The 17,316-nt window shown below is 47.5% G+C and overlaps 1 protein-coding gene across 6 annotated transcripts in view; it reads right to left on the bottom strand.

Annotated features, from left to right (window-relative positions):
- The window catches only part of RAB3GAP2 (RAB3 GTPase activating non-catalytic protein subunit 2), a 91,038-nt gene that overhangs the window by 63,226 nt on the left and 10,496 nt on the right, over positions 1 to 17,316 (bottom strand). For 3 of the 6 annotated variants that reach the window (XM_065589413.1, XM_065589415.1, XM_005306941.5), the window contains one exon: positions 7,812 to 7,879. In XM_065589413.1, the coding sequence (XP_065445485.1) occupies positions 7,812 to 7,879 (68 nt within the window). The remainder of the gene's footprint in view (positions 1 to 7,811; positions 7,880 to 17,316) is intronic. The other 3 variants (XM_065589414.1, XM_065589416.1, XM_008179067.4) reach the window with 1 other exon arrangement.

Here is a 17,316-nt window from a genome sequence, read left to right as displayed (position 1 = left end):
CTGGTTGATATGAAAAGGAGAAACCACCTTAGGGAGAAAGGCAGGATGTGGACGAAGCTGCACTTTATCCTTATGGAAAACTGTGTAAGGGGGCTCGGATGTAAGCGCCCTCAGTTCAGAAACGCGCCTTGCTGAGGTGATGGCTACGAGGGAGGCTGTCTTCCAGGATAGGTACAAAAGTGAACAGGTGGCCAGTGGCTCGAATGGAGGACCTGTGAGCTTGGAGAGAACCAGGTTGAGGTCCCACGTCGGAACGGGCTGACGTTGTTGTGGGTACATCCGGTCTAAGCCCTTGAGGAATCTAACGACCATCGGGTTAGAGAATACCGAGGACACGAGTTCCCCTGGGTGAAAGGCCGATATAGCGGCCAGGTGAACTCTAATTGAAGATATCGCCAACCCCTGCTGCTTTAGGGAGAGGAGATATTCCAAAATGAGAGGAATAGGTGCCTGTAACGGGGACGTGGCTCGTTGTTCGCACCAACAGGAGAACCGCTTCCACTTGGCCAGGTACGTGGTCCGTGTTGAGGGCTTCCTACTGCTCAGCAGAATCTGTTGGACAGAGTGCGAGCATTGCTGCTCTACCTGGGTGAACCATGGAGCAGCCACGCCGTGAGGTGGAGTGATTGCAGGTCGGGGTGACGCAGCCGGCCGTGGTCCTGAGAGATGAGATCCGGACATAATGGAAGCGGGATCGGTGTCTGAACCGAGAGTTCCAACAGTGTGGTGTACCAATGTTGTCTCGGCCACGCTGGAGCGACCAGAATTACCTGTGCCTGGTCTCTGCGCAATTTGAGCACTACCTTGTGGACCAGAGGAAACGGAGGAAAGGCATAAAACAGGTGGTCTTTCCAGGGAAGGAGAAACGCATCCGAGAGGGAGCCCGGAGCTCGACCTTGCAGGGAGCAGAACACGTGGCACTTCCTGTTGTCTCGAGATGCAAACAGGTCTATCTGGGGAAACCCCCACTTCTGGAAAACGGAATGTATAATGTCCGGACGGATAGACCACTCGTGCGTCTGAAAGGACCTGCTGAGTCGGTCCGCTAAAGTGTTCTGGACTCCAGGGAGGAACGATGCCGTGAGATGGATTGAGTGGGCGATGCAGAAGTCCCACAGGCGAATGGCCTCTTGGCATAGAATTGACGAATGTGCTCCTCCTTGCTTGTTGATGTAAAACATGGCCGTGGTGTTGTCGATGAGAACTAACACACAGCGGCCACGTAGGAGGTTGAGAAATGCCTGGCACGCGAGGCGCACCGCCATCAGTTCCCGAACATTGATGTGCAGAGCTATCTGGGGTGCAGTCCACAGGCCCTGGGTATGGTGTTCGTTGAGATGGGCGCCCCAACCCAGAGATGAAGCGTCTGTGACCAGGTGCAGAGAGGGTTGTGGGGCGTGAAACGGCATCCCCTCGCAAACCACATTGTGATCTAGCCACCAGGTGAGGGAGGTCAGGACCGAGTTCGGGACCGTGACCACCATGTTCAGGCTGTCCCGATGTGGGCGGTATATCGACGACACCCAGGTTTGGAGTGGGCGAAGCCGAAGTCTGGCATGCCTGGTTACGTACGTGCAGGAAGCCATGTGACCCAGCAGGGTGAGGCACGACCTCACCGTGGTAGTTGGGAAGGCCTTGAGCCCTTGAATAAGGCCCGTGATGGTACAAAAGCGGTTGTCTGGCAGGATGGCTTGTGCACGTCTGGAGTCTAGGACTGCGCCGATGAATTCTATTCTCTGGGTAGGTTCTAGAGTGGATTTGTCCTTGTTGAGTAGGATGCTCAACTCGTTGAATGTGTGCACTATTATGTGGATGTGAGCTCGAACTTGCTCTTTGGTGCGACCGCGTACCAGCCAGTCGTCTAGGTACGGGAACACCTGTATCCCTTGCCGACGAAGGTACGCTGCCACGACAGCCATACATTTCGTGAACACTCTTGGGGCCGAGGATAGGCCGAAGGGAAGGACTGCAAATTGATAGTGCACTTTGCTTACTACGAATCGCAGGAAGCGTCTGTGAGGTGGGTAAATTGCGATGTGAAAGTATGCGTCTTTCATGTCGAGGGCGGCGAACCAGTCTCCAGGATCGAGGGAATGTATAATGGCCCCCAGAGAGACCATGCGGAACTTCAACTTTACTACGAATTTGTTGAGTCCGCGCAAGTCCAAGATGGGTCGCAGACCTCCTTTGGACTTGGGAATGAGGAAGTAACGGGAATAAAATCCCCTGCCCCTTAACTCCACTGGAACCTCCTCTATGGCCCCCATAGCAAGGAGCGTAGAAACTTCCTGTATAAGAAGTTGCTCGTGAGAAGGGTCCCTGAAGAGGGACGGGGAAGGGGGGGAGGAGGGGGGGATTGAAGAAAACTGGATAGCGTATCCCCTCTCCACCGTGCGAAGGACGCAACGGTCCGAAGTTATAAGGGACCAAGCACGGTGGAAATGGGAAAGGCGATCCCGAAAGGAGGGGGCTGGAGCCTGGGGGATGACTGGGGCGCCGTCCTCGACCGCACCTTCAAAAGTTCTGCCTGGGGCCTGAAGGTGGTCTAGGTGGCCCCTGGTTCTGACCGGGTTGAGGGCCGGTCCACCTTCGTCTACCACCTCGCCCTCGCCTCCGGGCCGAGTCCTGTCTCTGACGAGGCGGAGGGGGGTAGAAGCGCTGAGGCTGAGGCCTAAATGGCCTGCGCTGAGGACCCACAACATGCATCCCCAGGGAGCGCATGATTGTCCTGGAGTCCTTGAGGCTCTGCAGGCGAGAGTCCATCTTCTCTGAGAACAACCCCTGTCCCTCAAAGGGCAAATCCTGCAGGGTTTGTTGTAATTCAGGGGGCAAACCCGAAACTTGGAGCCAGGAGGTCCTTCGCATAGCGATGCCCGAAGCCAGGGTTCTCGCAGCCGAGTCCGCTATGTCCAAGGAGGCCTGTAAGGAGGTCCGAGCCACCTTCTTACCCTCCTCTACCAAGGCCCCAAACTCCTCCCTGGACTCTTGGGGAACCAACTCCTTGAACTTCCCCATAGAGTTCCAGGAGTTAAAGTTGTAGCGGCTCAGGAGCGCCTGCTGGTTAGCCGCTCTAAGTTGCAGCCCCCCGGCTGAATAAACTTTACGGCCAAACAAATCGAGGCGCTTAGCCTCCTTCGATTTGGGCGCTGCGGCCTGTTGACCGTGGCGCTTCCTTGCATTCACTGATGACACCACCAGTGAACACGGCTGGGGATGGGTATACAAGTACTCGTAGTCTTTGGAGGGGACAAAGTACTTTCTTTCCACCCCTCTCGCTGTGGGTGGGATGGAGGCAGGAGTTTGCCATATCGTAGTTGCATTCGCCTGTATCGTGCGGATCAGGGGTAACGCCACCCTCGATGGGGCATCCGCTGCGAGGATATTCACGATGGGGTCCTGCACCTCCACTATCTCCTCCGCCTGCAGGTCCATATTACGGGCCACTCTACGCAGGAGATCCTGGTGAGCCCGAAGATCTATTGGAGGTGGACCTGTGCACGATGTGCCCGCCACTGCCTCATCCAGAGAGGAAGAGGAAGATGCCTCCGGTGGTACAGGATCCAAGGGAGGGTCCTGGTCTCCCTGCTCCTGGGCCGGAGCATCACCTGCGCTTGGGTCCAGGACGTCAGGTGGTGCGGACACGGAAGCCTCCATGCCCCCTGGCGGAGGCCGAGAGATGGTGGACTCCGGGGCCCTTCTAACGGAGTGGCCCGAGCGAGAGGTCGAAGCTATTGGAGCCCCTTGCGCCTGATGGTACGCCCACGGGGTCCAGAACGACCAGTGAGATGGGCCATGAGTATAGTCCTGTTATCTCCTGCCAATGGCCCAAGTCCTGTTCCTCGGCTTGCCCCTGAGGGGGGTATGCCGATCTCGATAGGTCCTCAGAGGAGCGAGACACCGATCTCGATGGCCATGGCGGTGCCGAGAGCGTCGAGGCGAATCCCGTGGGCTGCGGTGCCGCACGGTGCCGGTCCGGAGATGTTCTATCTCTACGCGGTGCAGGCGATCGGTGCCGGGACCGTGACCGGTGCCGATGACCTCGTCGGTGCCGGGAGTCGGATCTGGACCTGGAAGATGACCTTGAGTAGGCCCGGTGCCGGGAGCGGCCTCTCGACGTCGAGCGTCGATCGTATCGGTGCCGAGAACTACGTCTCGATGTCGACCGGTGCCGACGATCATAGCGGTGCCGAGACGTAGAGCGGTGCCGCGACGAAGATCTTGGCCGCGAGTACGATGGTTGGGGCGGTGCCGGCTCCGTGAGAGCTATTAAGTCTCTCGCCGCCGCGAAGGTCTCTGGAGTCGACGGGAGGCACTGTATCACCGCCGGTCTCGGTGGAGACGCTATCTGCACCGGACTCAACGGCCTCGGCGCCGGAGTCGACGGTGCTGGAGGCACCTGTTTCCGGTGCTCCACAGGCGGACGCGGCTCTACCCCCGGCACTGGGGGAGCCGGCGTCTTCAGCACGGAGGTCCCCGTCTTATGGGCTTTTTTATGCCCCGGGGATAATGACCGGCGCCGAGGCACTTGTTGTGCTTGCGGTGCCGACGAGGTCCGGTGCCGGGGAGGCTTGTCCGACGCCACTCGCGTGGTCGGCATGGCCGGTGCCGCCGGGGCACTGCACACCGAGGTGCTAGGTGCCGGGGCCTGACTCGTTGATGGAGCGTCCGGACTAAGTGCCGCCTCCATAAGGAGTTGCCGGAGCCGAAAGTCCCGCTCCTTCTTGGTCCTTGGTCTGAAGGCCTTACAGATCTTGCACTTATCTGTTTGATGGGACTCTCCCAGGCACTTCAGACAGGAGTCGTGCGGGTCGCTCGTGGGCATAGGCTTAGCGCAGGAGGCGCACTGCTTGAAGCCGGGAGCGTTGGGCATGAGCCCGGCCCCGCGGCCGGGGGAGAAAGGGGGAGACAACCCCCTTAATCCCCTTGAACTATTAAACTAGAACAAATGAACAATTTTTTTTTTTTTTTTTAAACTATTTAACTATAAACAACTAGAACTATAACTATAACTGTGAATAACTAACTAAGCTAGGGAGAGTGGAGAACAGCTATGCCGCGCTCCACAGTTCCAACGACCGTCAGGGGCGGTAAGAAGGAACTGAGGGGGCGCCGGGTCGGCTGGGGTATATATTCAGCGCCATGAAGGCGCCACTCTAGGGGGCTCCACAGCCGACCCGCCGGTGTTGCTAGGGTAGAAAATTTTCCGACGATCGTGCACGCGGCGCGCGCACACCTAATGGAATGGATATGAGCAAGCACTCGAAGAAGAACTTATCTATACCGAGGAGGAATGTGGAACAAAAGGAATTTAAGATGAGGAAAGAGGTTTCTCCCTTTGCTGCCCATCATCAACCTGATTAGCCTTGTCTTTGATGAGACAAGAGAACCAAATTCATTGCTCCAGTAAGAAAGCAATTTCCAGAACTACAGAATAAAGCTCTGATCCTGCAACTTACACTGCAGACACATGCAGCAGTCCAGCTACAAATAGTCATTAATTTCAATAAAGAGCCACCTGTAGTTATTTGCAGAATTAGAGTCAAAACTACTATCTATCCAGGTGTTCTACTTTCTCTCTCTCTCACCCCCACACACACACGCTTATCAAAATGACTAAACAGTAACAAGTTGCAGTCATTTTTCAAGCCCTTGCAAGAAGGCCACAAAGCTTTTTAATAAATCCAAGAAATAACTTTGACTAATTCTTCCTCTTAGAACAAAGAATGACAAGGAAAGTTTATCATGTGTAAAATAAACCCTTTGTACAGAAAGCCAAAGACCATTTGTGTGGTTGAGGCTATTTTTAACCCCATAAAATTTTTCAAATTCAAGCCCTGGACAACAGAAGAAGAGAATTATAGTTTTAGAGTTGGGGGCTGTTTCCTGTTTTCCCTCCCTCCCTCTTTAGAAACACACACACACACACACACCCTTTGGAAAGTATTTTATTTTTATCTTTTCCTCTTTTGCCCCTAGATAGTGCCGCTCCGTGGCCTCAGCTGCATGACACAGGAGTTGGTTAATTGACTGCTTGTGGTGTTTGGGCTGCAGGGTGAAAAAATACACCTCTACCTTAATATAACGCTGTTCTCGGGAGCCAAAAAAATCTTACCGTGTTATAGGTGAAATCATGTTATATTGAACTTGCTTTGATCCACCGGAGTGTGCAGCCCTGCCCCCCCGGAGCACTGCTTTACCACGTTATATCCGAATTTGTGTTATATCGGGTCGCGTTATACCGAGGTAGAGGTGTAGCAGTGTAGACATTCGTGCTTGGGCTGGCGCCCAGGCTCTGAAACTCAGCGAGTGGGGAGGGTCAACTGATCCAGGCTCTGAGACTCAGTGCTGTGGTTTTAATTCGCCATCTAGATATACCCAAATATGAGATACTACCTGGAAGTTGGGGCCCAATAGCTACAATCGTGATCAGCAGCAGCTGAAGAGACAATCTGATACCTGATTACACGCTCACTCCCCCTGCATTATGAGGAAAATCAAGACACTGGCAAATCTGGTGAGCCAGAAGGAAGTTAATGGGGGCGGAGGAATGAAGCCCACAGAAGGAGGGTTAATGTTGGAGTCAGCAGCCCCCCATTTATCCCTAAGAGTGAGGTAGGATTTGAGTGAAGCTACTAGCAGAGCACTGAGGCCATGAGGGCAAGCTGGTGAGTGGAGAGAAGAACCATCTTTCAAGGAGTACACCAGGGAGGAAGAGATTGGGAATGTACCCTATCAAGTCATCTCTGACCAGCTCAGCTCCCTTCCTCTCTGTTCATTTCCCCTTCCTAGGTTTCACTGTAATTTCACTGCCTACTCAGCAACATCCATCCCCTCCCAGCTCCAGAATTGTTCTAGGAGCCACCCTACCCTGAAGTCTTTGTCTGCTCTGCTTCCCTCTAGCTAACCCTCAGTAATAACTCAACTAGCTGACGTAGCTGCAGCCCACACGTGCTCCCCATGCAGGAGTGAACCACAGGTGGCAAATTATCTTCCTTTAACCAATAATCAAACAAACCAAACAGGAGACGCTCTCCTGTCCACTTACCTTACTCCACTCATTCCGGTGGAGTACCGGAGTCGACTGGAGAGCACTCAGCAGTTGACTTAGCTCAGTGGTTCTCAAACTTTTGTACTGGTGACCCCTTTCACATAGCAAGACTCTGAGTGCAACCCCCTTTATAAATTAAAAATACTTTTTTATATATTTAACACCATTATAAATGCTGGAGGCAAAGTGGGGTTTGGGGTGGAGACTGACAGCTCGCGACCCCCCCCATGTAATAACCTCGTGACCCCCTGAGGGGTCCCGACCCCCAGTTTGAGAACCCCTGATTTAGCTGGTCTTTACTGGACCCACTAAATCGACCCCCACTGCATCAATCGCAGGAGCGTCAATCCCCGGTAAGTGTAGACATGGCCCTAGTATCTCACCCTCTAGAATGGATTGTTCGTCTGTTCTCTCAAGGGAAGTAGAGAAAGGTTGACATGGAACTTTCAGTCTACATACAGGTCTAGGGAAAAGAGACGTCTGCAATTTCCCTCCAGAGCAGTGCAACAGAAGTAGTTGTGGGCACGCGAGGGCCAAATTACCTGAGGGCGCATGCCACTATCACGGTGAGTAATGTACAATTAACTTTAAAACCTCAGTTAAAAAAGAAAATTATGGACACACAAATTGCAGCACATTTTCAGTGTCATTAGTCAAGTGCCGTCTTGGCCACATGAAAGCTACTCAAAAAATTAAACCAACAGAAAAGATTCTTTAAGAGAAAACAAGTCTTAGTGATAAAAGTGAATACATATGGACTTACAGGTTCTTGTGTTTCTGCTTCATCCCAGGCTCCCCAGCCATCATCTTCCCAGTTTGGTGATTTATCTACTTTAAACAAAAAGATTAAAAATCATGAAACTACTGCATAGACAAGGAAATAATTGACAGGTTTCAGAGTAGCAGCCGTATTAGTCTGTATCCGCAAAAAGAACAGGAGTAGTTGTGGCACCTTAGGCCTTGGCTACACTTACCCGGTAGTTCGGCGGCGAGCGATCGAACTTCTGGGTTCGACTTATCGCGTCTAGTCTGGACGCGATAAGTCGAACCCGGAAGTGCTCGCCGTCGACTGCGGTACTCAGCTCGGCGAGAGGAGTACCGCGGAGTCGACGGGGGAGCCTGCCTGCCGAGTGTGGACCACGGTAAGTTCGAACTAAGGTACTTCGAACTTCAGCTACGTTATTCACGTAGCTGAAGTTGTGTACCTTAGTTCGAATTAGGGGGGTAGTGTAGACCTGGCCTTAGAGACTAACAAATTTAAGTACTCCTGTTCTTTTAAAGGAAATAATTAATTATGAAGGTTGTTTTCCCCCTATGCATCACAGTTTATATCAGACCTATAACTACTTGGTACAGCTAAGAATAAAGGCAATCAACACATGCATCCTGAAATGTAAGATGCAGCATGCTGTATTTTTCATGAAAGTGGTATTTATCTTTATTTTTAACATTTCATAAGTATTATTTCTAAATACAAGACAAAGATGTGGTTAAGCACAGGATTGGGAGCAGAGAACATCAGAATCTAAATCCCAGTTCAGACTCACTCCACCTATAATTCTGAACAAGTAACTCAACCTGGTATAGTGCCTAGCACAATGGGGAAACCAATCCCTCAGTGGAGCCTCTTGGTGCTATGGCAATACAAATAATAGACAAAGCAACTTCATTTTTTCTCAGCTTCCACATGTTCCTTATGAGGAACACCACCAACGTATTGTGAAGATTAATTTTCTAATGTCTGTAAAGCAACCTGAAATCTGACAAAAATTCCAAGTGGTGATATCTTTTATTGGACCCACTTCTGTTGGTAGAAAGGACAAGTTTTCAAGCTACACAGAGCTCTTCCTCAGGTCTGGAGAAGGTAACCAGAATGTCCCAGCTAAATATAAGGTAGGATAGACTGTTAAACATAAAGGGTTCATGCATGCTGTAGGAAACTACTCAGAACAGGGGTGGCCAACCTGAGCCTGAGAAGGAGCCAGAATTTACCAATGTACATTGCCGAAGAGCCACAGTAATATGTCAGCAGCCCTGCACCAACTCCCCCCTTCTAGCTCACAGGGCCTCCCCCGTCTCCCCCCCGACGCCTCCCGTGATCAGCTGTTTTGTATGCACAGGAGACTCTGGGGGATAGGTGGGAGAAGGGAGGGGCATTGGGAGAAGGGGTGGAATGGGGGCAGGGCCTGGGGCAGAGCAGGGGGTTGAGCAGTGAGCACTCCCCGGCACATTGGAAAGTTGGTGTCTGTAGCTCCAGCCCTGGAGTCAGCACCTATGCAAGGAGCCACATATTAACCTCTGAAAAGCCACATGTGACTCTGGAGCCACAGGTTGGCCACCCCTGACTTAGAATGAAGGGGGCAATTAAGGGTAGCAGTCAGTAGGGTGAATTAAAAATTTTTGTTATGAGCCATAAAACCAGTGTCTCTGCTAAGTCCATGATTTTTAATGTCCAGAAGAGTTATGAATTTAAGTTCCCCGGCTTCTCTTTTGAAGGTGTTGTGCAGGCTTCCTTAGAGGATGAGGACTGAGATCAGATATGGAGAGATCGCTTTGTAAAAAGTGTGTTTTTCTTTTATCATTTTTCTGTCCGAGTTCATTCCAGAGCATAGCGATTGTCAGTTTTCATTCACATAGAAGTTGTTGGGGCATTTGGTGAACTGGACAAGGCACATCACATGTTGGGATAGGTATGTGTAGGACTCATGGATCTTGAAAGGTGTGTTGTGGGGAGCACTGATCTTTGTACAGTAGAGATATGTCTAGGTTTTGCATCCATTATTCTGGCAGAATCTGTTATTCTGGTGCTGCTTTGGTGTCCTGGTCTGTGGGGGAGTTTGCTTTTGATTCTGAGCTTGGCAAGGCTGGGGAGCTTTTTTGAAGGCCAGAAGAGGGGGTTCAGAAAAGATTTATTTCAGGATATGGTCCCCATCAAGTATGAGTTGTAATTGTTTGATGATACCCCGTAGGGGCTCCAGGGTGACAACTAGGCATGTGCGGTCAGTGGGAGGGTTTCTTCCCCCCCTCATATCCTGGGACCAACACTGCAAACAACAATGGATAGCTCAGTGGTTTGAGCATTGGCCTGCTAAACCCAGGGTTGAGAGTTCAATCCTTGAGGGCGCCACTTAGGGATCTGGGGCAAAATCAGTACTTGGTCCTGCTAGTGAAGGCAGGGGGCTGGACTCGATGACCTTTCAAGATCCCTTCCAGTTCTAGGAGATAGGACATCTCCATATTGCATTTTGCCATTTAAAATGGAAACTTCACAACATGAAGAAGGAACCCATTCTGCAAAGCAACATCCACTGCCTAAGCAGATGCAAGAAACAAACACCATCCCCAGAGGATGCACCATCTATAACCCTCTGGCCACGCGTACAACTCCAAATATGCAGAACAGCTCTGCAGAAGGACCTCAGAAAACCTGAGAAACAAGACAATAGGTGGACAACCGGCATCAGTGACTGGATCCCCAGAGATCACAAGGGACCACTGGGCAGATCGAAAATGCACTGGGCAAATCCCATGACAAAACTCTTTGGCCAGAAATTTCATAGATTCAAGGACTGGAAGGGACCTCGAGAGGTCATCAAGTCCAGTCCCCTGCCCTCATGGCAGGACCAAATACTGTCTAGACCATCCCTGATAGACATTTATCTAACCTACTCTTAAATATCTCCAGAGATGGAGATTCCACAACCTCCCTAGGCAATTTATTCCAGTGTTTAACCACCCTAACAGTTAGGAACTTTTTCCTAATGTCCAACCTAAACCTCCCTTGCTGCAGTTTAAGCCCATTGCTTCTTGTTCTATCCTTAGAGGCTAAGGTGAACAAGTTTTCTCCCTCCTCCTTATGACACCCTTTTAGATTCCTGAAAACTGCTATCATGTCCCCTCTCAGTCTTCTCTTTTCCAAACTAAACAAACCCAATTATTTCAGCCTTCCTTCATAGGTCATGTTCTCAAGACCTTTAATCATTCTTGTTGCTCTTCTCTGGACCCTCTCCAATTTCTCCACATCTTTCTTGAAATGCGCTGCCCAGAACTGGTCACAATACTCCTGTTGAGGCCTAACCAGCGCAGAGTAGAGCGGTAGAATGACTTCTCGTGTCTTGCTCACAAGACACCTGTTATTACATCCCAGAATCATGTTTGCTTTTTTTGCAACAACATCACACTGACTCATATTTAGCTTGTGGTCCACTATAACCCCTAGAACTCTTTCTGCTGTACTCCTTCCTAGACAGTCTTTTCCCATTCTGTATGTGTGAAACTGATTTTTCCTTCTTAAGTGGAGCACTTTGCATTTGTCTTTGTTAAACTTCATCCTGTTTACCTCAGACCATTTCTCCAGTTTGTCCAGATCATTTTGAATTATGACCCTGTCCTCCAAAGCAGTTGCAATCCCTCCCAGTTTGGTATCATCCGCAAACTTAATAAGCATACTTTCTATGCCACTATCTAAGTCGTTAATGAAGATATTGAACAGAGTCGGTCCCAAAACAGACCTCTGCGGAACCCCACTCGTTATGCCTTTCCAACAGGATTGGGAACCATTAATAACAACTCTCTGAGTACAGTTATCTAGCCAGTTATGCACCCACCTTATAGTAGCCCCATCTAAATTGTATTTGCCTAGTTTGTCGATAAGAATATCATGCGAGACCATGTCAAATGTCTTTACTAAAGTCTAAGTATACCACATCCACAGCTTCTCCCTTATCCACAAGACTCGTTATCCTATTAAAGAAAGCTATCAGATTGGTTTGACACAATTTGTTCTTTACAAATCCATGCTGGCTATTCCCTATCACCTTACCACCTTCCAAGTGTTTGCAGATGATTTCCTTAATTACTTGCTCCATTATCTTCCCTGGCAGAAGTTAAACTAACTGGTCTGTAGTTTCCTGGGTTGTTTTTATTTCCCTTTTTATAGATGGGCACTATATTTGCCCTTTTCCAGTCTTCTGGAATCTCTCCTATCTCCCATGATTTTCCAAAGATAATAGCTAGAGGCTCAGATAGCCAAGGTGGTCTTTTGCCATATTTTCTATCTTTCCTAACCAGCGGAATAGCTTGTTTTTGGGCCCTTAATAGTGTCCCTTTGAAAAACTGCCAACTCTCCTCAGTTGTTTTTCCCCTCAGTCTTGATTTCCATGGGAACTTACCTATCAGCTCTCTGAGCTTACCAAAATCCGCCTTCCTGAAATCCATTGTCTCTATTTTGCTATTCTCCCTTCTACCCTTCCTTAGAATTGCAAACTATGATTTCATGATCACTTTCATGCAAGCTGCCTTCTACTTTCAAATTCTCAATGAGTTCCTCCCTATTCGTTAAAATCACGTCTAGAACAGCTTCCCCCCCAGTAGCTTTTTCAACCTTCTGAAATAAAAAGTTGTCTGCAATGCAGTCCAAGAATGGGAAGAACATGCTCGCAACAAAACGGAATGGTGTTTTATCGACTCGTGTTCATGAAGGGATGGATGAGGACAAGCCGGACAAAGGTGATTATGGTATTTTCTGTCATGTCATCTAGCCTTTTCTCAGTGTTTCCTAATATTCTGTTTTTTGGTTTTGTTTTTGACTGCCCCTGCACATTGAGTGGCTGCAGTGATTGTTTGGCAGACTTTCTGCTTCTGATGTACTTAAAATATTTTTTGCTGTTAGTTTTTTAGTCTTTGACTAGGTGCTCTTCAAATTCTTTTTTTGGCCTGCCTAGTTATATTTTTACACTTGACTTGCCAGAGTTTATTTTCCTCAGTAGGATTTAACTTACAATTTTTAAAGGATGCTTTTTGCCTCTAACCGCTTCTTTTACTCTATTGTTTAGCCATGGTGGCACTTTTTTGATACTGTATGTTTTTTAATTTGGGGTATACATTTAATTTGAGCCTCTATTATGCGGTTATTAAATATTTTCCATGCCAGTTGCAGGAATTTAACTTTTGTGACTGTACCTTTTAATTTCCCTTTAACTAGCTCTCTCATTTTTGCATAGCTCCCCTTTCTGAAGTTAAATGCTACTGAGTTGTGCTTCTTTGGTGTCCCATCTCTCCTCTCCCCCCCCCCCCAAGGATGTTAAATTTAATTACATTATGGTTGCTATTACCCAGTGCTTTAGCTATATTCACCTCTTGGACCAGAACTTGATTTAGTCCTATATGGAACACAGGAATTGCCTCTCCCACTGTGGGTCTCAGGACTAGCTGCTCCAAGAAGCAGCCATTTAAGTGTCAATAAACTTTATTTCTTCATCCCATTCTGAGGTGACATGTACCCAGTCAATATGGGGATAGTTGAAATCCCTTATTAATTAATTATTATTATAAAGTTATCTATTTTTCTCTCTAATCCAGGGGCAGGCAAACTTTTTGGCCTGAGGGCTGCATCGGGTTTCAAAATTGTATGGAGGACTGGTTAGGGGAGGCTGTGCCTCCCCAAACAGCCAGGCATGGCCCGGCCCCGCCCCCTATCCGACCCCTCCTGCTTCTCACCCCCTGACAGCCCCCCAGGACTCCTGCCCCATCCAACACCCCCCCGTTCCCTATCTCCTGACAGCCCCCGGAATCCCTGCCCCGGACTCTCCCCCCCGCCACCCCATCCAACCCCTCCTCTCATTCCTGACTGCCCCCCCGGGGACTCCTACCCCATCCAACCACCCCTTCTCCCTGTCCCCTGACCGCCCCTGGAACCCCTGCCCCTGCCTGCCCCCCCATCCAATCCCCCATCTCCTTCCTCACTGCCCCCGGGGAACCCCTGCCCTCATTCAACCCCCTTGTTCCCCACCCTCTTACCATCCCACCCCCTATCCACACCTCCAACCACCACCCCGAACTCCCCTGCCCTCTATCCAACCCCCCCTTCCTCCCCAAGTCCCTACCCCTTTACCGCGCTGCCTGGAGCACCAGTGGCTGGCGGCACTACAAGCACGCCGTCCGGCTGGAGCCAGCCACGCCCCCACGCAGCACAGAGCACCAGCTCAGGCCCCGGTAAGCAGTAATCAGAAGTAATTACCAAAAGCTGCCCACTGGCCTAGGTGAGACCATCTAAATACAATTCTTAGTACACAGACATCCACAACATGAGGATCATCATCAAATTAGTACCCACTGCTATAATCTCAGCAAACCAACCGAATTACTCACTCTCCCTAAGAGTTCTTCAGGTCAGGAAAGAAGAACATTGCAAGAGAGCAGTAGTAAACTACATTGATGCTATCTGTGCTGCTTCTGTTCTGGTGATGAAAAGATTTTCTTTCTCCAGGATCTTTTATCATTACCCTTCATTAACACAAAGGCCATGTGTATACTGGCCCTAACACAAAGTTTAAAAACTATACCAAACCAGAGTTTAAATGTGGCTGTAGTCAAGCAGGGCTCTGAAACAGTTTGAATGGGCAATGTTCTGCATCCAGTTGCTGTAGCTCTGTTTTCACACTGGCCTGCCAACCAAACCATGTTAGAACCTACTATGGCAACAGCAAAACGAAAAGCATGCTTGCTTATGCATGGTTTTTCAACTCTGGTATTAGGCTAAAAATATTTTTAAAAGACAAAACTTGTCAACTGTGTTGCTGAAGAGACATTTTACCAGGTTAGACCAGGACAAACCTAAACGACAAAGCACACCCACAGATGAACCACCTTTATTAGAATTTAAAAGGTCTCTACCATCTATAAAAGAAAATGACTCAGCCAGCTTTAATGCATCACCACAATTCTGATTATAGAGTTATTTCAGGCACTCTTTCATAAGTGACAGTTTTCCAAAGGTCAGTTTCTGATCTTGGTTTGTAAACAAGTTTGAGAATTTTCCAGTATATGGCAAATTAAATTAATAAGAAAGAAGGAGTAAAATGTTTTCCATCTGACACTGTGACCGCCATTTTGCCACAGGAAGAAAAGAGATTAGGAAGGAAAAACACTAACAACACACAAGATTTTAATTTCTAATTTTTGAAGCGATCTAAACAAAATGCAATTTATATTTGCATTTCATCAACTTAAAAGTTTGCAAAATTCCATTTAAGCAACAAAAAGTTAAAAAAAAATGCCACTGTACAGTCCTGGTGCTCTCTGGAGCGGGGATCCACTCCTCTAACACACTGTAGAAAAGTCCCCTTGTTGGAGCCAATGCGTTCCCTGCAGAATAGCCCCCAGAATCTTCATGTGGGAACTGGGCCGCTTTTGCGTCAGTCTGCAGAAGTGATCTACTGGGTGACCTATTATGGTGCCTCAGGTTAATTTGCCAAGGCAGTTAAAATAGTTTCAGATGCATCTTCCTCTGAAACGCTGTGCTAAATTTTGGCATTCATAGTCACATTCTGTTACTTTAAAAAAAATATTTCACACAGCAGCAGAGGAGAGAAACACCCACATAAAAATGGGGGTAGAGGAAGTATCAATTGAACTGGATAGCGTACAAAGTGGTGCCAAAATGCACACACAAAAAATTCCCTCTCAAATCTCCTCCACTGACTTGTAACACCTAAAATTACCCAAAATGATAATGAAAACAGGAGCAATCAGATGAAGTAGCCTTTAAGATAAAATATAGCTAGATGGTTCCAATCTCTGTAGAAAAAAAAATATGTGTGTGTGTATATGTATACACACACACACACACACACACACTTAGCTTCCATTTATTCTGCTGTATATTAATCCTTCAATTCTGCAGTTAATTATATGACATTTCTTAACACAGATTCTTTTATTACCCTGACCAATATCTGTCTCATCTGATCACATTAGACTATAGTTCATAAATTACAATTGCACATAAATGAAGAATGTATTGGATTCATATTGTGTTGTATAAAGGAGATAATGATTGCAGCTATTATTTTCTGATCAAGCCAACACATAATCCCACATCACCACAGCTAGTTGTCAGATTAAACAGAATACAAATAGCTATTCCCAATATACATACACTTGTTAAATGATATACAGCAGTTTTCAAAACCAATTAAATACCACTATGCTCAGGGTCTAGAGAGGATTTATGTTTCATTATTAGTGTCAACTTTAGCCTGAGAGCGTCGTGCTTAGAAGCCAACAAATACTGCAAAATATATGCTTTAAATTTGTATTCCTTTTTATTGCAAATAAAACAGTGTTTGTGTGGGGACCTCATGTGAACCAATATAAAGACCATTCTAATGCATTTGCTGTTGCTACTCACAGCTTTCCCAATCTACAGCAAGCATAATGGGTGAAGGAAAAATTGGGAAGGGCATAGCTACTCCAGTTCTAGTGTGGAAGGGGAGGGAGCCAAGAAATAGCATGATTTCAAATAAAGAGAATTAGAACAGAAGGGTGCAAACAATGAGACAAAAAATAAGTGTAAAGAGAGGAAAGGAACAAACAAGTAAAAGAAAAAGCAAGACAGGAACGCCCTAATTTGAAGTTAGTAAACAGTAGGAGTGTTCCTAGATTTTATAGTACTTTCTTGGCAGACATCCTGGTGTGGTAAGTTTTAGGAAAAAAGGATTGCAAGATGGTGCTGCTGCATGGAATTTGTCTCATAATGCTTCAAAATGGTTATTGTTGCCCCGGTGTATTCACATGTTAAATGCCATAACAGCGAGTAATTTTTTCTGCTGGTTATCAAGGACTGCGATGAAAGAGAGAACAGGAAAGGGTTTCAGATGTATGAAAGAAAGACACCTGAAACTTGGGAATCGCAGTAAAGATTTTTGCAAAATGGGCACCAGCTCCATGAATCATTCAGAATATCAATAGCCAGCCTACTAGTTAGCAAGCAAAACATCCAGATGAGTTAAAGAATCTGTCCATTGCAGATGTGCATCTTTTTGGATATCAGGCTACCTGAATACTTACATGAAAGTGATACCATTAATTTGTATAGGCCCAAAAATTCACAATAAAGAAGGATACATTCAATGCAATACATAGCTTCCTATGCCTTTAATAATTTCATACATCATTTGGGATGAAAACCAAAATTATTTATTTTGCAATGCACTGTTTAAGAGTCTGGGGTATATTTATTTATTGCATTTTTGTGTGTACATATTACATATTATATTCCTAGGATCCTGCATAGGATTCACTTTTCTAAAATGAAAGTAAGCTTGAGAACCTTAACAGATTGTCAGTGTCTATTTTAAAATATACTGTACTCTATGTATAAATAAGTGCTAGTAAGCGCTGGACTCTGATATTAAATAATAGAATCTTAGTTTCTGGGTCTCTTATTTCTGTCTTTTTTCTCTTACTTCTTCCTCCGCTGGCAGTTT

The sequence above is a fragment of the Chrysemys picta genome, chromosome 3 (assembly GCF_011386835.1).
Source record: "Chrysemys picta bellii isolate R12L10 chromosome 3, ASM1138683v2, whole genome shotgun sequence".
In the NCBI taxonomy this organism is placed as follows: Eukaryota; Metazoa; Chordata; order Testudines; family Emydidae; genus Chrysemys; species Chrysemys picta.
The sequence above is the reverse complement of the archived record's forward strand: the minus strand, read 5'-3'. Positions and strand labels throughout refer to the sequence as shown.